The sequence below is a fragment of the Struthio camelus genome, chromosome 4, assembly GCF_040807025.1.
Source record: "Struthio camelus isolate bStrCam1 chromosome 4, bStrCam1.hap1, whole genome shotgun sequence".
NCBI classification, from domain to species: domain Eukaryota; kingdom Metazoa; phylum Chordata; class Aves; order Struthioniformes; family Struthionidae; genus Struthio; species Struthio camelus.
Genome location: NC_090945.1, coordinates 57,017,040 through 57,040,417, shown reverse-complemented (window position 1 = coordinate 57,040,417; position 23,378 = coordinate 57,017,040). Strand labels below are relative to the sequence as shown.

At 37.4% G+C, this 23,378-nt stretch overlaps 1 protein-coding gene across 2 annotated transcripts in view; it reads right to left on the bottom strand.

The window, feature by feature from the left end:
• Positions 1-23,338, bottom strand: part of CHIC2 (cysteine rich hydrophobic domain 2) — a 37,531-nt gene extending 14,193 nt beyond the window's left edge. The window contains exons 1-5 of one of the 2 annotated variants that reach the window (XR_011141062.1): positions 23,031-23,338; positions 17,439-17,493; positions 17,143-17,298; positions 3,027-3,083; positions 2,801-2,860 (exon numbers count right to left, since the gene is read on the bottom strand). Coding sequence is in view for 1 of the 2 variants with exons in the window: in XM_068942877.1 (XP_068798978.1) it covers positions 2,801-2,860; positions 3,027-3,083; positions 17,143-17,298; positions 17,439-17,493; positions 23,031-23,149 (447 nt within the window). In the remaining variant the exon portion in view is untranslated. The remainder of the gene's footprint in view (positions 1-2,800; positions 2,861-3,026; positions 3,084-17,142; positions 17,299-17,438; positions 17,494-23,030) is intronic. The other variant, XM_068942877.1, reaches the window with a different exon arrangement.
• Positions 23,339-23,378: the final 40 nt, after the last annotated feature.

The following is a 23,378-nucleotide window of genomic DNA, read 5'->3' as shown; positions in this document are numbered from 1 at the left end:
CAGATAAACTGAAATAAGCTACTAACTAAATAATCTTTACCAAAATTCACTTATTTCATTAAGGAAAATTTAAAACAGAGATACAGGTATTCATTTAAAAAAAAAAAAAAAGAAACCAGAAGGCAAAACATATTCAAAGTTAATTTTCAAACACATCATGCAATTCCCCCTATTTCTTTTTTTTTTTTTTTTTTAACTTAACTGAGGATTCTAGATCATGTTTATAGTTCAAAACTTATATAGAAAGGTATATCTCAACTATTGCAGAGTTCTTGTATCAGAAAGACTGGTAAGCAGTTAACAAGATGCTTGACTAAATGTTTCTTACGATATTCTTTAGGACCTGATTCTAACTTAAACCCTGATTTTATGAGCTATCTACACATTGTAGGATAAAGTGAAGAATACACCCTAAAGCTTTATCCTACTTTGTATTTTAACAGATAGCTTAAAGAAAACATTCATTTTACTTTTCTTTCTTCAGAGAGAGAGTCATAGAATTACCAATATAGCAGTACAATCATATTTGTCAAAAAGAAATGCATCTGATTAAATAAATAAGGATTTTATGTACTTGTAAAAGTAGCTGGCCTTTCTAAGAAGTTACAACATAATTTCTAAACGCTTTGACTGTAAAATGCTTCATAAGTTAAAATTTATTAGGTACAGATTACTGACTACAATACAGAAAACAAAGTAACTCGTGTAATTTAGCAGGTAGATTAAGGTGATAGGAGAAAACAACTTGGTTGCTTACAGTCTAAATACTTCTATCTCTGACAGCATATTGATCATGAGAAAAGAAAAAAAAAGGCTCTGAGTTGATCTCCGAAGACAACACTTTGAAATAATGAACCTCAAAATCAGGCTTTTAAGTCTGTATTTTTAGACATATTCAGAAGTGGCTTGATTTTCAGAAGTACTGCAAACTCCTCGTGCTCTGCTGGCCACTGACGTGAGTTGATCGTCATACGCTATCAGTGCTTCTGGTATGCAGGCCAGATTTCAAAGCGAGAGGAGGATGTAAAGCTGGAAGTCTGTGCTTATGCCAAATGAGTAAGAATATACTGTATATGGTTTAGCACCTACTGTGGTGGATACAGAACTTTAAGTGAGCAGAGCATCAAGTTTCGGGTACAAGAACTTAATTCAAAGCACTCATTTTGAAAAAAAAAAAAAAAGAGGGTAAGAGTTTTTATTAACTAAACCGTGAATACAAATTAAACGTAGCTTTAAAAAGACTAGCAAATTAGATAGCTGAAAATGGTGCAGAAAAGTTTTGTAAAAATTATTTCATTAAATTAAATAGTCAGAGATTACTTATTAGATACTTTGCAAATTAAAGATCAAAGAAAATCTTAGTTCTTGGTCCTGTAAAACTATATGACCACGCTTTCATATTATAAATGTAAATAGTTTAACTGATTTAAAATCTTATTTAACAATGAACATTTATTTTTAAATGTATAGCTGAGCCATACTCCATATTGTATTTGAAAACTAGCACTTTAATGTTTTGCCTCAATTTAATCTGCAAAAGATTTGATGCAACCAAGTTCTCTGGAAAAACAGAAATTTTTGGTGAGACAAAAACACACTTTCATTTAGGTCAAGCTTAAATTAACTTACTGAAATTTGCTTTATTCTTTTTATAGTGATATATCATGCCTCTATATTAACATATTTATAGAATAGATAGCAATATGAAAAGTCTACCTATACAGGAAAATGAATAGAGCTATTCTGTAAAAAGGGCATTTTAAAAATCTCTTATAGAAATAAGACTTAGTGTAGAAACAGGAAAAAAGGGAAAGGCTAACACAGAAAAAGATGATTTTAAGATAACTTCCAACCACTTAATCACTCTTAATTTTTATATGCTATGATAGCCAAACTGTTTCAAAGAATAGACAACATATCATATAATGAAAGATTATAAATAAGTTAGAGATAATATAGTAGATATTTCTCAAGGGTTAGTTTTTGTTTTGTAAAAGTTAACCCTTCCCTGTTTGCTTCTTAGAGTTTTAAAGAAATTCTGCATATTCTACTGTGCCTTATAATTTAGGAGCTTAATTTCCTCCTATTTAGTACCCTTTGCTTACCTCCGTGAGATTTTGAAAATGGAAATATAAACAGCAAAAAAAAAAAGAGCAAGAAGGTAGCCAGCTAAACAAACTGAAAACCCTCATTGGATATCATTCATTTTAAACTGCACACAACTTCTCACTGCATATTTCTAAGAAAGGCTTATGGAATCTCAGCTAAATATTGGAGTTTTAATTTGTTTCAGAGATTGACTTAAAAATATTTTAGTGACACCAGCTAGAGATAAAGATACTTTCTAGATAGTTGAGGCAAGGGGCAGTTAAAATCTAAAAAGGCTAAAGGTTTCTTAAGCTCCAGCAGCTTAGTTGAAAGGTCTTCTTCCATACTTTTAGACTTGATTAGCATTATATAAAACAGCCATATCTGACTTGCTGCGTAACCAAAGTTGTGGTTATTCTTTATACAGCATCTAAAATTTCACACTCCATCAACACATGTTCAAGCTATTTTATCTTGGCAATTAATTTATTATTTTTCAGAACACAGTGAAGCCTTGTTTTCAAGTCATTCATAACTTTATAAATCAGTCCTGCACATGAAACCATGCATCTGTGAACCGTAGAAAATCCTTGCACTCAGGCGATTAAGCTCCTGACACCTTTACTGATTAATAATCATGAAAAGAATAAGATCAGAAGCAAAATAAATGATCATTTAATAGAGAAACTCACAAAACAGCCCTTTAACTTACATATTCCATCATGTTATTCGTTTCACATTTCCTTTTGCTTAGTCTCCAATGCAAGCACAGCTAGACAAGGAGGAAAGAAAAAGAAGAAAAATGAGCTGTATTTTATTGCAGCACACAGACTGGCCCATTTGTCCACCTTTCATATTTTTCGTTCAACAAAAGCATCTGTTTCCATACTGTGCAATTCAAACTCCAACAGTACGAAGCTGCTCCCTGCGGCACTCACCTTGTGGTATAACCTATTGTTTTCCCATTCTAATAACTTCTCAATCGATCTTCGTGTCTGGAAGACAAATGAGAAAGAATTTTACTCTTGACTGGTTTTAGAAAAACTTTGTTTTGCAGCTGCTTTTGTGTGAAAAGAGGAGAAGTACAGGACAGTGACTGAGTACAGGGTGGTCTGTAGTACTATCAAAACTTAAAATAGTAACTAGAACCGAAACAACCCTTTATGACATGCAAATAATATCTTCAAAATTGTGTGGAAAAAAATATAACCGCTTTTGAAAAAAGCTGCTCACGTATATGCTTTTCCTCTTTTGTAGCAGCTACAGCGATTTTCAAGTGATTTAAGTACAAACGTAGGAACGCTGCTCCCTAATATCAGTGGTTTGAATACACTGCTTCTGAAAAGGTTGCTATTTGAACTAACAAACGTTGCATTTTGCAGTGCTGTAGGTCAAGTACAAATGTATAATGCTCTGTTTGAGCAAACAAAAAAAGAAATTTTTTGTTGCGTACATATCCAGATTTTAGAGAGGGAAATTGAAGTGCAGAAAGTTAGGGTAACTTGCACAAATGAGTATTTAAAATAAAAAAAAAAAGTTATGATTTATATAAAGAGCAAATCTAATATTTAGGATTCTAAAGCTCTAAAGTTTTAACTGCCTACGCTTGCCAGACCTGACACTTCAGATGAAGAATTCTGAAATCTTTCCTTCACAGCCTTTTAAGGCTATGCATGTTGGTATTAAAGAAGGACATTCTTTGCTGTAGAGTCTCAGAGCGTTTTCAGTATAATTATTCAGTTATATTTACATTTGAGAAATACATTCTGGCATTTATGGTCATTTGACTGCCAGAATATATACTGCTTAGCTCTAAATGGGATTTGCTACTGACTATGAAGAAAAAGAGGATAATTCATGGTGCCAGGTGTTAAGATGAGACCAAGAGAGCTGCAGGTGCAAAAGGACGGAGAAATGACAACGATCAAATACAACTTAGTGCAGCTGCAGCTTCCTTACAAGGCACAGAGGGGTGAGGGGAAGGGATGAAAAAGCATCTCACTGTTAATACTACAAAATACAAGTACTGTAAGCGAACGTTAACAAATCAAAATAAACGCTATTATGACAAGCAAGAATGTCTGAGCAAAATAAAAATCAGACAACAAATTATTACTGTCCCATCAAATACTAATATTTTGGTTTTGAAATGCCAGTTACTCTCTCGTTTAATCTTGAAGCGTCTGCACGGAAAGATGTCTAAGCATGAACTGTGGTCACATGACTAAAAATTAGATCATTGCTATCTGTGAGTAATCATTACATCGAATTTTTATTATGTTGTATTTTAAAAGGCGTAAGTCCAGGAATCAGAGGGTGGAATCAGACGTGCTAGTGACTAATTAATCGCATCAATTTTTGGAATTGAGTATTTTGGGGGTTATTATTATGTTTTTAAAGACAGTGCCCTTTAACAATAATCAGTAGACCTCACTTGTTTCTTTGTAAAGATAGCCTTTTAGAGTCTGCTCTCCTTTTAAATGAAAATAGGGCAGCAGTTATGGTCACACTTTTGTTAATTTAGTTGCCAGTCAGCTCCAAATCAAAAGAAAATAAGGCTGCAGAGTGTAATTAACATTCAGTTCAGTCGTTTTGTCCCTTGTCTAGCCCCCAAGCTTTGTTAAAATTGCCATCTGAATGCTGAAGGCTGTAGGGAAATCGATTTGATTCTAATCGCACCATGAAAAGAACATGATCTAACTGCTTTCAGCCCTCCGTAAATCTGTACTAGGTCTTTAGCACAATGCAACTTCCAATTTAAAAAGCACTGAATGTCTCGTCAATGACTTTGTGAAGAAAAAAGAACAAGGAGCAGACATAAAAATTCCAATAGTTGTTTAAGCATTAAAGTTCATTTGCATCACAGCAAACCTGAAAAGGGCTGACCTCTCAAACCGCCTCTCAGGTCTATGAAGTTGTAGCCTTGACAAGCTCACATTGACAGAGCTCATTGACTCTGAAAGGCTACTCTATCAATGGTGAAAAATGGCAATAGGTTCTACTCTGAGCAGGCATCTGCCTGCCCACCCGCTGCTAAACCAATGGCAAAACTGATTCAAAACCTGAATCTACCTTGTAATCTTCCTTTCCAGGACCTTTTAATAATAGATTAAGATCACTATACAATTTCATTGTTTGCCCAAAAGAGTGTGAAAAACATCTAAGCTTTTCAAATTCCAATAAAAGTGTGCGTGTGTATATTTTTATATATATATATATATATATATATAAAAAACAACATATACACATAAATAAGAAATTGATAGGTAGTTATGTAGTATCCATTGGTTTATTTAAATAATAAACCAGTTTAAAGTCCTTCTAATTAGTATAGTTCTGACTAGCATTAGATAAAAACACACGCAACTTTGAGACTATGAGTATCAAACCTACAATACAGTCCTTCCTTTACCATGAGTTAGGATATTTACAATTTCCAAACCACGACGCATTGTAGATACAAAAACATTAATGAAAATTAGACTGTAAAATATTTCTGCAAACCTCAGCTTGGGATAAAAAGAAATGAATTAAACAGCATCTCACAATTCACTATAGTAAGTTTTCTTCCCACTTGACAGGTGAAAAAAAGCACTTGCACGTGCAGCTTAATTAATCACTGCTCTTGACATCTCAATGATTTACAGTGAGGAGCAGGTGAGGACATACAAAACCAGAAAGGAACACTTGATGTGAGTGTAGCATTTCCAGCACACTAGGATGACAAGCTTATATATTCTATCAATGGTGTACAAAAAAACCTATACACCAAATTATTTGTTAGCCACAACAAAAGCACAAATTAAGTGGAAGAGAGACTTGCTTATTAAGAAGATTTAACACTATCCAGGCTTTTAAAATTTTTCTTAAAAAAAAAAGAGCAATATTTGACCAAAGCTAAAACTGCAATTCTAGTAGACTTTTTAGTATGCCAATAATAAAAAAGTATGTTTTGTAACATACTCTGTGAAAAATGCAGATTGTATTTAATGTCCACTTGACAAAATTCTGTGGATAGCTTCTTCAACGAACTATCTAAATATATTGTTTAATGAAATATTTCTGAAAAATAACTTTTTTTTTTTTTTTTTTTTAAACAGATGCTCATGTCGGACAGCTTCTTTTGAAAAATTCCCCCTGGGCTACCAAAAAGCCCAACTCTGAATATGCGTTTACCAATTCATACTGCTCTCAAATAAGCAAACTAAAGTTTTGTCCTCAAACACGAAAAAAAAGAATTAGGAAGACTAAAATGAACTTGTCATGTGCAAACAAGGCAGTATCATACACAAATAAAGTGTTATCTACACTATGAACTGCAATATCTTTCTGTTATGTCTCCGCAGTGTCTACTCAAGTGAGGATGCATTTACTGATGGAGTTATGAGCTGGACTGGGAGGCTGTGCAGCCAGAGTCCCTTCTTGCAATGTGTGACCTGGAATCAACATGCCACACCAAAAACAGTACTAACGAATGGGCTGGAGCCACCTCAACTCCTGCTGCAAGTCAGTGAATGACTGGTAGAATACTGATACTAAACAAAAAAAAAAAAAAGGATCTTATATGACACTCAAAATAGTGCTAATTTGAGTACTTCCCTTTGTCTTTCTTTAAACGGAAAAACAACATGAACAGTAGTAACGCGATTCTCCACTAACAATTTTTTTTCATAGTCTTCTGGGAACAACAGAAGAATCTCTCTATATCCATCTGATCTTTGACTTCCCATCCGAAAGCTCCAAAACAGATGTCAACTTGTAGTGCAACACTAGTCCAATAAACAGTATATGGAAACTTTCAAATTATTTTATAGGCACCTTTACCACAATCAAGTATTAATAATTTTGAATCTTGCCCTGAAAAAATACACTTCACGCTCAAATTTCAAAACAAAACAAATTTAAACAGGTTTTTGTTGATCCTCAGATAGCCAGTATTTGTATTAAACACTATGAAAGCAAGCCTCACGATCTTTTCAGTACTCTGAACTCACTGAAGTGAGTGATCTTCTCTCACTTAAAGGAAGAAATGAAGGAAGCTGGAATTTTGTATTTTTTCTCCAAACAAATATATACTTGTCTACAAAATAGGTACCCAAGTAATTTAGCTATCAGTACAATGAAATATAAACTTAATAGATAACTGAGTGACACAACTGTATGCTCACTTTCAACATGCCAGAACATTCTCCAAATGGTCTCTCACAACCAAATGCTTTCAGAGAGAGTCTGAAAAAAATGCACTTAAATTAATAGTGTGGGTATATAGTTTGCATGAGCTCAACAAAATCTACTGATGAACTATATCTGTGTGAGAAACATATGTGAACGGGCTGTAGACAGAGCTTAGAGGAAAAAGGTCTGGATTCTGAGCAGGACAGTGTCACTAAACAGAATTGCTTCTAGCACTAAAATATGCTTTCTATAGAGTTTATACTGTGTGGACTGAGAGAGATGTCTATACAATCTTAAGGCTAATATTGGTGACATGAACATGTAAGAGTCGTTATTGGAACATGAATAACTGAAATACAGGCAACTACCATTGTGTTGACAGTCTTCACCTTGAACTCTGCATCACAAATGAAACCCTTCAGAAACTGTAAATTGGCAAGATTCCTATCTTACCGAGGAATTCTGTATTTGTGAAGGGCAAAGATGAGGCAGGTGAAAACTGAGCTGATTTCAGAGTCCTGACATAGCTGAATATCTGCTTCAGCACATATAGTGGTTTGAAAAGGGGTCTGCTCAGCCATGTAGATGCATCTTGCCTCATCCTTCTTATTGCACTTAGGAAACTTCTTACTAAAGACTAGTGCATGCGTACTCATCCCAGGAACTATGCAATATTCATGCAAGAAGGTGAGTGAAACCCATACACTGAATTGAAGAAAACACGGAAATAAATGTAGCATTCTGGTGCTCTTCGTAAGAACCTAGAATAACTGCCTTGTCCAGCATGTTTTTTATTGCCGCATCTTGTCTTACCTCACAGATGATTCTGGGCAGAAAATGAGCCCAGATAAAAGCACAAACCAAACTTCCTCATCAGGCAAAGAAAAATATATTCCCCAAAATTCTGGACCAGAAGGAACTGGCAATATCAGGTTGACCTCAGGAAATTTCCAGTTTTGAAACATAACCCTGAGGATATTGTCCCACATCCTCATACAACCCATAAGCTGACCTACTTTGTATTGTTACTGTTCTGAACCTGGAGTAAGTACATCATGGAGAGATGAATCCAAAGCTTAACGAACCAGATCAGATCAACTACTTTCCGGGAGGATTCTTCCCATTACATTGTCTGCTGATATAAAGATAGCAGCATTATTGGACATCACCTGCATGTAATGGTTTTGAATATCTCAGCCAAAGACCTAATATGCATTTCTCAGAGACTCTGATAAGCTTGATTCCCAAGCTCTCAAGACTGCTTAAGAAAGCACTAACGTCTAGACAGACGTCCACGCAAATGGAGAAGGCAAATGGAAAAATACATCTTGCATACATTATCCAGGAAAACACTGGAGAATATGCTGCAATATTATCACCAATCTGCTAACGATGGATACTGAATGAATATTGTCCAAAGTCACGGCACAGAATGAGAAGTTATCATTCAGCTCACATCAACAGAAGTGAAATGAACTGCTTTTGAGACCTCTGTCAGTACCCAAAATTTGGCCTGCAACAGAAACGTGTGGCAGAGAGAGGAGTTGTCAGGGAAGTTCCTAAAAGCTGAATTACAAAAGTCTTATATAAATTTACTCTGACTATCCAGCAGACTCAAGATGCTAAGGCCAGTGAATATTTTAACTAGAGGAACGTCCTGTACAAGCTGAGCCTACAAACAAGAGTATTTAGCTACTTCCTGTCAGCTTAAGTGTCTACAGCCAACCTTTGTGGAAACCTCTTACAATGGAGAAGCCTGGTACTGAAAATGGTCTTGATTTTGGCAAAATTAATATACTTCCCTTGAGATGGCCTGATGGAGATGTGGAAAAATGCATTTTGCAAGGCAGATAGATGTTGAATTGATCCTTGAAGCATCATGATTATTATTAGCGTTGTTATCTTGGCCTTGAATTTGTAAATAAAAATGTTTAACACTTTATTCTAAGATAAAATTCCAGCTTTGATTCTCTGTCATTGTAAGGAAATAAATACCACGAAGCTCCTTTCCCCCAGACAGACTATCTGAACCTGGGCATGACAATCAAATGCATTCACCTCCCGCTGAAGGACATTCTCACAGAAAGAGCCACAGAAAATAAACACAGAAGACAGAATTGATCAGAGACAAGAACAGGATTCAATCTCCACCAAATAACTCATACCATATCCACTGAGGGAAATTACAAATTTGAACATGAATGTGCATGAAAACGGAAGAAATTCATCTCCTTTTTAAGGTTACAGAGATGTTTGGTTGGGCCTCTGCTGCTTATTGGCAAAATATCCAGTAGTGTGCTGTGTAAGACAGTTTAAGGCCCATTGCAGGTGGAGAAACTAAAGAATCTTAGGTTACATCTCCACTAGGAAATGAAACAGCGCCCAGAAACAGTCCCATTCACTTGAAGCCAGCTGGCAGGGAACAGCTTCCATCTATATCGGGAAGTTTTCTTAACCTCCAAACCACCCGTAGTGGTTGGAGCATTCTGATAATGCCTAGGAATTGTAACACAAGACAGGCCAAAAGCCTGCCAGGGACCTTTCTAAGAGTACAAATTATAAAGCTCCAATTCCTAGGAATGCTTCCAGGTGTAATTTATTAATATACGAGAAGCCTTTGATTCTTGCTATCAGGAGTCAGGGCCAAGAATGGAAGGGAATATACATGGGCAGAAAGACTTAAAAGACAGCACAACACAGTAAAATAACTTTAGCAAAACAACAACAAAATAACAAAGCAAAGTAACCTCTGCAAAGTCCAGCATTTCACCAGTGTGCCTGCCAAAGAGGATGATGCCTTTGAAAGCAAGAGCCTCTGCAGTGCCTTGCCTGTCTAACACTGAAGCAGGAAATTACGGAATCACAGGTAGACTGAACCTGTTTTTTCCTATTTGGAAAATATTTTTATTATATTATCGGTTTATTATTTATTTATATATCATATATAGTACATTATATATATATATATTTCAGGCAATTTGCTCTTTGGAAAAAATAAATCTGGTTAGCCTAAAAAAAAAATTTCCATCACCATCATCATCATTGTTCCATATTCAGTTAATTGTTCCAAATTTCAACAAAAATAATTTTTATGGAGGACGAAACAAGAAGCAATCAGTTACTTTCTTCTTTATAGGTACATGTTATACGGTAGAAGACTTACGATCTCTTTAGTCTTCTCTTTCGTAGATAAACTGCTTCCCCCCTCCTCCTAACTCTTTCCTCACTGGTCAAGTTTCTTGTCCTACTTTTGGGATTTTCCATTTCGAATAACTAGCTACTTTCTTTACATGTAGTGCTTAAGTCACTGGTAGTGCTCCACTTAAGTAGAGAGGTGCCAAGCAGAGAAAAACAACATTTTACTCTGGTATGCTTAAAAGACCAAGTAAAACAAAAAGCATGAATATATCCCAGAGCAAGACTGACTTTGAGGAGAAGCAAGGAGAGAGGCAGAGAAATGTCACTACCTCATACTCAGTCAGCAGTCCACTTTTTTTTGCAATACTGCAGTCTATTAAGTTATCCTTCAGTAAAGTGGTTGGTACTTGGCTTATCATATGGATTTCAGATAATTTTGAATTCTAATTCTTTCCTCAAAAGTGCTTGCATATTCTTCCTCTTCGGCATCATCTACAAGTTGCTAAAATCAAGCTGAATGAAGAACCCTAAAAATGACCGTTCCTAATCTGATTTCTGAAATGACAACCAGCTAAAACATTTTGAATATGTTTTTTTCAGAATAGTTCTACATTCACTAGGTGAATTTCATGTAGCTCATGTTTATTTGAAACTTGTCAAATGGGACAGCATGAAAAGAACCAAACTGCATTATTATGGCTCCCCTTATACACTGTAGCCACGTCACTGTAGAGGCTTTGTAACATTAAAATGCTAATCCTATACATAAACTTATTTTGATTAATATTATGGTGATCAGAGATGTAATATTAATTTATTAGTATATTTGTCAACAATGGTAATGAATGTATATTTGATATATACAAACTCTACTTCAAAAAAGTCTTACTGGGCTGACTAAACCAAGGTAGAATCACATGTTGTTCTGGTTAAGATAAACATACGTATCTTAGAATTTTAAAGAGTCTTCCAAATTAAATTAGCATATAAGTTGTCAGAGCAGAGATAAAAGCATTATCAGTCTTAAGTAACTATTTCAAACAATTGTTTGGAAAAGTATTATGCGATCAGAGCATCTCCAGGGCCAAGTCTCAGGCAGATAGAGAGGGCAGAAAATATATTTTTCCTTCACTTTTCAAAATAAATTAAATGTATTAATAGATACTATAAACCGAGCTAACGTGTTTCAATATCAGTATCATCCACAGACAAGCAAGACTACTGCATTTAAAGAAACTTCATTCCAGCTCTTCTACTACACATTTAATTTAATCAATACTTTGGAAAGCAGTAATTAGCTTATGTTTATACAGCACTTGGAAGATGTAAACTGCTATGCAAGTGACAGCTAATGATGAGGCTTAAGCAGCATTCATGGCTTTGCGTGAATTCACAAACAAACAAGTAGCTCTTGAAAGCATTAGTACAGATAGCTCTTAAATATCTCATTCTACTCCTTTTAAGAGATTGCCCACGAACCTTCTGAAAAAAAAATGCTTAATGAATCATGCAATTTACTTGCAGAATAGAAGCTTTTTAGGGATCTAGAGGTAGTGTAATTCTATCATTGCTTTCATTGCTACTGTTTCTGTTGAAATTATTTATCCCATTTACACACTGGGAACTACAGCATTTAGTTAATACAGAAAATGAGTGTTAATTCGTTTGAAAAAATGGCTTCAAATGGGGACCTCAGCCTGTAGCGCTTTTTGAATTATAATTCACTATGTCATTCTTTTTATTTAAGGAACAATACCTTAAAGACTTAGTGTTTATTTGTACAATCTGGAACTTGTCCCAGAAAGGACAGTACAATCTATGAGTGAAACGCTGAGAATCATTGATGATCTAGATCTGCAAATGAGGAACTATATTTCCTGTAATTTTCCTGCAGCTTTTATCCATTGAAATCCAATCAAGATCACATAAAAGGAGAGAGCCAATAAGATACTGAATCAAATTAAACATTTATTTTCTGGTGAAGAGTAACAAGCCTTTTTTCAAATATCTCAGTGAGAAAGAGGAAAGGAAACAATACTGTACAAAGACTTACAAAACTAGCATTGAACAAAGCACTGAAAAGAAAAATACAGGGAAGGAAAAGCTTTTCCATTGGATGGAAATGGATTAAGTGATATAATTAACAATTATGCTTACAAATGTCTGTGATGTAATAAATTTCTAGTTTGAAGCACTTGCTTTAAGGCAAGAAAATCACTACTTATTTTTCACTGCACAAAAAATAAGCATATATTCTCATTATACGGATAATCTTTGGAAGTTTGTATGTAATTTCAAAAATCATATGTTCTCATTTGTGATAGCTCTCCCACATTAGACGCAAAAAAAAGAAGACTATGAAAGGCACTAAACACAGAATACAGAAAAAGAAAGATTAAGAGAATTATTTAATTGTCACAAAATTAGAAACTGCAGTTTTCATTTTGTCTGCATGAACGGTAAAAAAACGTTTCTCTGAATAAGAGCTGCAAAGTACAATGCCAATTTACAAGTGTAGTAGATTGACTTAGTCCCATTAAAACAGACTGAGAAAAAATTACTATTTTGCATTAAAAGTGAGTGTTTAATTAAGACTGTTGTTCCATTTAACAAAAACTTATATCCTGAGAAACACTCCCACTTGTTAGATCACTGTATATGCAACTCAACAAAACAACTTTGTTAGTCTTCTATTTCAGTAGAAAACAATTTGCACTTGAGAACTGTCCACAATATAATCTATCTGGTTTGGCTACAACACAAACAGAGCACATTCAAAAAAGGCAAAGATTGTATATTTTTCTTGTGCAATTACAAGTTCTACACAAATTCCAGTTCTACATGTGGACATACTCTCATCCTGCTTTCAAAATCAGACTCTAATTGGTACAGTCTTTTATGATCCTGTAGCTAGAAATCAATCACTTTATGACAGGGCTGAAGTAGTGAAGTGTGTCTGAACAACACTTCTCAAAGAAGTGCAGATACTAAAAGATAAGTAACTTTTGTTTCATTCATTAAGAGACTGTTGCTCAGAGTCTCCTGGCTGACTAGTAAGCTGCACTTTTGACTTTCTCAACAGATGGTCTGATTACGTCTAAAGATTCTACTATCCCTAAAAATTGTTCCGAGTGCCAGTGAAAAGGAATCCATTAAATCTAAAAGCTGAAGGGATGAAGCAGGCACGTGTCAGCCTGGATCTCTGTCTCCTCAAGATCTGAATTTTGCATACTGGCTCTTGTGACTACATTTATAGCTGGAGAGTCTTGTCTGTGAAAGGAGGTCTGAAGAAGTCAAAGCATGGAAGATCATTTGATCATCAGAACCTTCTTCCAAGACACAGTAAAAATAAAAAACTAGCAGTATAGAAGTTCAGATATAAGGAGTGATTACTTTTCATTGAATATCTTACTTTGCTATGCATCAGAAAAACTGTGGCACAGCAGTAAGCCAAAACACTCCATGGATGTAAATTTTTTTAGTGCAAGAATTTGAAACTGCTTAACTGTCAGTTTTACTGGAATCTACTGGACAGATCGTGAACTGGAACCTAAATGAACCAGGTTAGGGTCACAACCACTCTCAGCTTGCTGAGCAGCCCAAGGTAACTCACATCACCCACTGACTGTCGCTGTCTCCACTTCCATAAACAGATACAAATGGTTTCTTGCACTTGTCACAGCATTTTGACATGAACTGAGGGGAATTCCAGAACAAAAGAGAAAAATCTTACAAGCTTGTGGACATAATTCAGTAGTGAGATCTTGAATTACACGTTTTGTGCCCTTTCAGGTGAGGAGGATTTAAACGGTTTAAGTCACTTTATGTTTTCCTAATGTGAGGCTACAAAGAAAAAGTTGAACCCATATATAACTATTTAAGCAACTTGAGTGACAATAGCTTTTCACTGCTTTTCTGTGAATAGTAGTCCTGACTAGAATCATTACAAATCCTACGGCTGGCTTCCTACACTAGAACTTCCTAATAAAACCCTGAAGATATTCCATAGCTGTCCTGCTTAACTACTAAGACAGAAAAAAAAGCTGAAGTCTTCTCCAACCAGACTCAGGATTAAGAGTTTCAATCTGGGCAAGCATTCTTACCCGTTTTCAGTTTGCCTAAGAGCAAGTTAATTTATTCTTATCTGTATAATACTCTTCAGATGTCCAACTAACACTAAATTCTGGAATAGAAGGCTACCAGCCCTCTAAGCAGACCTCTATTTGCCCCGGTGTTGATATGGGCAAATAATGGTGCCACAACACCTGAACTCTCCAGATGGAATTAAGTAATTTTTAGTCAGAGGGAAGAGTTGACTTTCCTAAACTCAGGCATCCAGTGCCATCAGAAATGCTGTAGGGTGTCAGAGACCAGACCAGAGACGGGGATATGAGACAGGACCAATGAAAGATCTCTGCTCTTCTCGTGTGGCAAACAGATGACCTAGGATGTGCAACTCAGCCTCCACAATGGCCCTAGACACTACGTTTAGGCAGCTGAATCCTATCCTCAGTTTCAGGATGCAGGACAGTCAAGCTTGAGCCTGCTAAGTTGCTCAATTTCAGGTGCAGGAAAAGGTGTTAAATTGCTTAATCATCTCCCATCATCAGCTTTGACAGCAAAAATCAGATTTACTGACAATCTGGGCAGTACTTCTAGGGTGACTTCAGGAACTTCAGCCTCAAGTTGCTATCCTTGTTCCTGCTGTTCACTCTCCTTCAGAGATTCGTTTTCTATCTTTATGCAATCGGTATATTGCATCAACAATTAAATCACTAACCTCTTTCCAGCCTGCTCTGAATAGAACATCCATGTATTTTTCCCATATTTATGTTTATGGAAGAGAGCTTTAATTCCCTCCCCCAGGCAAACCTCAACTGAAGCGTGTCTCTAGCTGTTGCTTCATTGAGTTCCCACGCAGAACCTCTTTCCTCAGCTTCAAAGTCTGGTTTCTGGACTTACATGCTAAAAGCCGTTGCCTTTTTCATGATGTAAATTAAATAATGTATTTTAAAAAGTTGATTAATAGTAACTTGTAGTATTAGATTCAGAGGCACCAGATAGAAGATGTGGGCTTGCAGCCTCATGCCTCCGCCAAAAGCAGAGGACATCATTTCACATTACCATGTAACATCCTGCTACCATTTCCTGCTACAACAGCACATTATGTGGGAAAATGGGTAACACAGTAATAGTGCTAGTAGCATGCTCTTCAGAGGTTAAAGACGGACAGTAGCGATGCAAGCTTCCCTTGCGTTTTTAATGAACAGAGCTAGGCCTGGAACGGAAAAGGTAGTCTTCCCTCCAAGCCATTCAGATCACTGACTTATCTGTGACCAGTAATCAACCAATTTTAATCTGCTGTAACAGAGTTTCAGGATAGAGATATATGATAATTCTACAGGAGACCTACTAGATCATGACAGCTTAAAAAGCTAAAATCTAGCCCAAAAGCCTTTGCATGTATTTCACATTGAGGCCAATAATATTTTTTTCATGGACTTCAACACTAAAAGCAGCATTAAGAAGATTTTTGTAACTTATTTTGTATACAATTAAAACTAGTCTCAAGTAATCACTCAAAAAAAAATCAAAGGGATTAAGTATTTAATTTTTTTTTTCAGTACATGTGGGCTTCAAGCATCTACATTGCTTTTGCAGCATGTGATAATACCAACTTAAGACTACGGAAACAGCTTGTCCAATTTCTAGTTTAACGTCACCTGTGCGTGTATGTGCATTTGAGCAGAAACCCAGAACTGCAGACCAATATCAAAAAGATGCGCAAAGAAAATTTTAAACTACTCTCTGATTGCAAGAAACACATGATCACTGCCAACTTTAAAACACCTGATGTTCTAATCAAGTGAAATGAGGACTTAAAGAAAAGCATGGTGGGGTTCAGTGTACTGAACATAAATTTGTAGTATTAAGAGGTACTGCACAAGAAAGAATACACACTAGTCTTGCCAAGAAATGGAAAGATGAACAGCACCAATACAGGAGAGGATGTAGAAGCATAGAGACTTCTTGCAAAGAAGTTAAGTGCAACTAGGCAAAGAGGATACTTATGTCACTAAAAATAGAACAAATAGGAGGGTAGCCTAAATACTGGCACCGAGGAAAAGGAGGTGAAAAAACAGGCACATGCAAGGAGCTTCCACTGTGAACAACAAGTTTGGCACTTAGTGTACAGAGACAAAACATTACTTGCAAACTGTTAATGTACAAAATCTTATTCATCTGCAAGTTCGAGGGAAAATCCAACAAAATAAACCAGTTACTATCTTCAAAAAAATTGCCTGGCTATTTGCCAAAAATTATGGCTATTAAGGCCACAGCATAATCATTAGCTCCTCACAACAAACTGCCAATCAATCACTGCCAAATTCTGATGATCCCAAGCAGGGTATTACACAGATGATGTTAATAAAAAATATTGAAATAACTTTCAGTATACTTATGAAGTACAAGTGGTATACATCATATGGTCCTCTCTGATAGATTTAGCTATACTACCAGGCATTGAGTCGTAAGCTTGAAGATTGACTAGTGTCTGTTGTAACTTTTAGTAGTATGATAAACAACTTACAGCAAAATAGCAAAAAGTATGAAACCAAGCTGGTAGGTACTATCATACAGCTTTTACAGGTGGGTAAAAAGCAATATGAGAATAAAACCAATATGTTTCTAACTTTTTTTTTTTTTTAAATCAAAAGTGATAAGAATAGTTCAACTTACTCTTTTACTGAGGCAGATAACTGGCCACATACTACAACCTAAAGTGCAGCAGCAGCAAAGGCATCCACAAAGTAGCCATCGCACATTAACTGGAAGGTTCTTCTTAAGACAGCTGTTAACTCTACTGATGCTGGCTTTAAATTCTTCTGGTGCAACCTGTGAGGAGGAAAAAAAAATCTAGTACCACAGCAGTGTGATTTATTAATTACTCTTATGGAAGCTGCACTGTACCTAGAACTCTTGCTTTTATAACAAAATCTTACTCAAATTCTAAGTTCTTATTCACAGATACTCACCTTTCCAGTTAAAGATGAAGGAAATTCTGCTTCAAATTTGTTACTCAGTCCAAATCTGCAAAAATAAAATGAAGATACCAAAAATCACACAAAAGAACCCAACATACAACACCAATTAAAAGCACCTCATAATACAGTCAGGGTTAATATAAAAGTAACATCAATTTCAAGAAGAAATGTTCCTTGCTAAAAGTAATCCTTAAGATTATCCTAACAGATGAAAATGAGGGAGATAATTCTATCATAGTAAAGAGGTTAAAAACCAGCCTGCCCATAGTTTCTTTTTAAAGTTCTGCTGAAACTGCTAACTCTTCTCTAAAACCTTCAAAATCCTTATAAGCAATAATAGCAAGCATGAAAACTGAAGAGAAGTACTTGGGGGAGGGGGGGAATAAGTAAGTTAATGACGCAGTTTGAATTTTTTTTCTCCCTAGTGCACATGGATCTTGAAGAAAAGCTCATCCACTGTTATTCAACTCAGATTAATGAAGAATGCAAAGTTATGAAGGAGCATGAAAGGATCTGGAATTACCGCCTAGTCTGAATTTCGGAAGATCCAAAGATGAGAGTTTCATCTCAAAAAATAATTTGTTTTGCATCTTAAAGCTGTCTTGTGGGCTTCATGAACGGCTAAAGCTCAAAGCAAATCTGAACATTTTCTGGTATCCAGTCTGGGGAAGAGCTTCTAATACAGACTATACAATCCTACAAATCCATTGATAAAACTCTATGACTGGTCTCTAATATGCTAAATAGCTGTTAGTGTAAAATTTAAGTTGTAGTTAATAACCGTCTGAATATAAACTAAAGCAGTCTTATCAGATACTACAAACATCCCACATTAGAAGTTAAATTGCTCAAGAATACTTGAATACTGGCAGCAAGACCAATTACATACAACTCAACTGTGTGCAGAAAAGTATACTTGAGGCTTGACAATTGAAGGCAGTAAAGAAGTAATTCATTTCGACAATATGCTTATTGAACAGCTAGCTACTCTTCGGATAATTTTCTTCTTAGTGGACTGAAGGATCTGCAGGCCAATGGAGAACTCTGAGTAATCAGCTGGGCAGTCAATTGCCATACCGATGGTGAGGGACTCTGAAAGGACCTCACAAAATTAAGTGGACAAAAAGATGGCAGATAAGCTTCACCACAGATAAACAAAAGGTGCTGAAAGTTTGGAAAGCTAATCTTAACCATGTTCACATGAGGCTGAACTTAGATTGGCAGCTACAGCTCAGGAGAACACCATTGATGCTTCTCTTAAAACATCAGCTCAACACGCAGCAGCAGCCAGAAATGACAACACCACTCTGGGCACCCCTAAGAAGGTGATTAAGAATAACACAGAGGGCATTATTTTGATTCTACATAAAACCCTGCTACATTCACATATTCAGTACCATATGCAGTTCTGGCATCTGTATCTCATGAAGGACTTTGTGGAGTTAGAGAAGGCAGGGAGAAGGAAGACTACTATACTAAGGGGTTGAAGCAGCTGCCCTGTGAGACTAACAAGACTGATGCTAACTTGGAGAAGAAAAGGCTGAGGGGGAATATGATCAAAGTACAAAGATTCAGAAAAGCAGTGGATAAGGTGAATGATTAACTGTTTATCATCACATCCCACAACAGAGGGCACTCACTAAAACTATTAAGAGATTGGTTTAAAATAGATTAAAAAGTGCTGGATTTAGGGGGGCACAAAAATAAATTTTTCCCCCAGTCTCCTGCTCGGAAATAGTTGCATTGCTTTAGTAGAAATTTACAAACACACTAAGACGGACCTCCAACATGGAAACTTTTGACCAATACAGTTATAGTAAAGTTGTAAGCAAATGACAGTAACACTGCAGCTGAGGCATGTGGCAATGTTTAATACACCATGGGAATAGCACAGGCAACTCTTTCAGCTACTAACTTCATTCCAAGCTTTCCATGTTACATTGCATTACCAAAAAGCTGGTAGTGAGAAAAAGGATGACTCCATACATTAAAAGCTTTGGTAAGCAAATGATGTGATCCCAACCTTATCACTCTTGACTGCATGCTGTAATCTGGAAATTAAAAGATTAGAAATTCCACATAACACTACTAAAGCTTCACTGTATAGAAACAACAGCTGTGGCAAAGAGCAGCAAAAAGAAGGTCTTACAATGAAGCACATTATACCAATGACACTTCAGAACTGCATTTCCTCAGACAGCTGTCCTCATCTAGCGCTAGATTTCTATTGCACAATCCTCCATCTTCAGCGACACATACATTTTTCTGCCTGCCCTATGCCTTTCCCATTTGACATTACGTCCTCAACAGATCCATGCTCACCTCATGCATGAGTACTTTCTTTAACCTTCCTGGAACCTGAAAAAGTGTTTCTTGAACATGTCTCTGCTTGAAAGGTTCATCTGAGTTCCTGCCCTTGTATACAGTGGAGAGAGAGAAATGATGAGAAGTGGAATCTTTGAAGTATAGAAGATTACAGTATAGAATCAGTCAACCTGCAACCTCTTCTCAGCCTGCAGCTTTGATCTTCCTAACTCATAAAACCGACACACAAACAATCCTCTTCCCCTTCGTCCTATCTAATGGGGACTAAACCATTTTCCCATTGCTCTCAACTTGGCCCTTTAGTTCTGCATGTTCACAGCCCTTAGAAAAGATATATATTCCATCAATCCTTAACACTGTCCATCCATAACTCTTCCACAGTCCTGTTTTCACTCATATGTCCTCGATTCAACATAAGCTGCAAAAATACATAAGCAGACTTAAGTTAATAATAAAGGAACTGTCTTGGGTGAACATGTATTTTGTGATTTTTTTTCCCTCCAAACAGTTACTTTACATTGCACGTAATGCACTAAGCTGATAACTGCACAGAAGGGTGTTTACTAGTACATCATGACTGCTCTGCATCACGCTGGTACCGCAAAACACTCATAAACCCAACTTTAGTACCTAACAGTCTGGTATATACAAGACACACCTCAACTGGTCAAAACCAGAAAAGCCCAGGAAAACAGCCTCTGAAAATACAACCACACAGCCTACCATAATATCCTATTAGCAATTTCAAACCCAGCACATATGTCTCTTTCCGCACAAACATGTTTTTACAAATAAGTCCAAAATACCTTGGATTTTCAATTAAGGAACGTAAATAATGTTTTACAGTTTCTCAAGTTTTAAGGTTCTTGCCATTAAAAGAGATAACCTCAAGTAACCAGCGACCACTTCAAATATTATTCCTGTGTACCAAGCTATCTAAAGTCTGCTGGTGTGAAAACTGTTTACCTGAATATTTGAAAAACTGTGTTTAAAAAAAAAAAAGAAGTTTGAACATGCCAAACAATTCTAAAACAGTGACTTTAAGAATCTAGCTCTCAGCGCAAAAAATAGCCCCACATCCTGGAAAGAGGTCTTCACATATTCTATTTGGATAGTATTTACCTGCATTCCCTTGACTGCTTTTAACTACTAGGCTTAGAAAGGACTCTCACACACTTCCACTGTCTGTTGGATGCAATCAAGTAACAGTAAACGCTTTTTCTGCAGTTGAGGAAATGACACATTTCAAACTCAACATTATGACTTCTGTGCAAGATCAGAGAGGATATGACAATAGATTATGAAGAAGCAGCTTATGTTTAAATATATATGCAGCAGAGGCAGTCAGCAGCTCTTTAAACCGCAGAGTCAGGGAGAGATCTGGTATTGTTACTGGATTTGATATTTGCTTTACTTTACCACTGATAATTTTTTAAGACCTTAAAAAATGCATACATGTTTTTACACCAAGCAAGACAAATTAATTCTATATATAGGATTTGACCTATTCCTTAAATTCATCTAGTGAGTGTTCTGAAAGTGATCTAAATTTAATAAGCCACTTAACCAATGACGAAAAAATCAGAAGCTTCGCAAAGGTAAAAGTGGCTGGCACAATAGAGTAGATGAAGATCAAATACACAATCTTGGAAGCACATGTTCATATTTCATTGCTTGTCCAAAAGCTAAAGAACTAATATTTTGAGGAAGATCTTAAAAGTAACAACCAAATGAACATTACTGAATAATTAATGAAGCAACTACAAGCTCCTTACTAGGCATGGATAGGCTACGCAAGCTTCCTTGTGCTTCCACTAATGGGCCTTGATCTTGCCTCGCATGGGTTACCTCTAAGGACTGGAGAAGAAATTAGTGTTTGCCTCCATTTCAGTTCTTTACACTTATTTGATTGCCAACAAGACAACTATCTAACTACGTTTTTGATCCGCTCAGCAGAAACTGAGTAAGGCTACAGGTTTACTTTCAAAGAAGTCAAACAGCTACTGGATGGTAGCAACGTCTGATCTCCATAAACTACAGTACAAAATCATTATGTTTGACAGTTCAGCTACCTGCTTCTGTTACTTTATGCAGGTTCCTCTCCATTCAACATCCTTCCAACCCTCCAAACCTCTCTCAGCATCATACCATGTCTTATTCCCTATTCTTAACCAGATAAACTGTACTGCCTGGTAGCTGGTATTTCATAATGCCAACCAAATATTAAATTAGCAAGGTTAGAAAGTTCCTAGTCTAAATTTAACTTCAGATTTCTGAACAGATCTGTATCCCACAACCAGTATAGTTCATGTGAATCCGGAGGACAGAATAGGATACCTTCAACTTCTATGTGTTTGTCTGTTTGTCACAAGTTGAATCCTGCTCTACAGTGAATATAAAAAAGGAAGCTTGCATGAGTGCTTTGTGTCACCAGGCTGATATTCTAGCCTCTGAAACTGTTCATCATAACTGACAACTGCTACACTTAAGTACAGAGATCCCAACAGAACTGACTGCAGGAAAAATACCCTGACTTATTAAGTTCTCAAGAAAGACTACATTAACTCACTTGTCCCTTGCTGCTACCTCCTTGGAAACACCAAATGTTCACTAACCAAAACTCAAGGCAACTCCCATGTTAAACTTACTGACACAACGTTTATCTTAACATCGTTTTAGATGTACCTATTCAACTCGCACACTCCTTTTTATTGTAAAAAGTCTTCAGAGTTGTATTAGTTGCCACATGTTAAATGGGCCTGAGTAACTGAGATATAAACAACCCTAAGCGACAGCACAGGCCGGTCATGTACAGACACATACCATTTATATATATTATATATATATATTCACATGTATAAACACACACACACGATGTACTCTACTTCCTGACAGCTCATCATTTCGAGCAAATACTTTACATTCCTCTGTTAGTCACAGCCCAAGCCAGCGTTGTTTCCTCATCACCTCGCTGGAGGTTTGCGCTCCAGAGCGAGCCCCGGGCGGCACCGAGGAGAGCCCGCCCGCAGCCCCACGGCGCGGGGCAACGCGGGCACCGGGGCAGAAGGGCCGAGGGGGGCGCAGGGCCGGCCCGACCCCCAACACCCCTCCCCGACTTGCCCCAACTTTTCGGCGTCAGCTCGGCGCTCCGGCTGCCCCGGTCGCCGCCCGCGGCCCAGCTCGCCACCCGCCCCCGCTCCTTCCCCGGCCTCCTCCGCCGCCCGGCCCCGGCCGCGCAGGCCCCGGCGCGGCCCTTACACGGTGACATGGCCGGAGCCGCGCACCACCACCGGGTCGGGCGAGTACTTCAGGAGTTGCTCCTCCAGCGCCCGCTCCTCGTCCTCCTCCTCCTCGTAGATCTCGTCGAAGTCCGCCATGGCCGGGCCCGGGCGCCCGCGGAGAGGCAGAGGGGCCGGGGCAGCGCGGCGCGGCGTGACGGAGCCGGCCGCCGAGGCCGGAAGGAGGGGGCCGGCGGGGACGCGCCGGGGCCGGGGGCGAGCGGCGGAGCGGGAGCCGCGGCAGGGCGAGCGGCGGCGGCGGGCGAGGAAGCGCCCGTCACCCTCCGCGGGGGGAGGGGAGGGGAGGGCAGGGGAGGGCGGGGCAGGA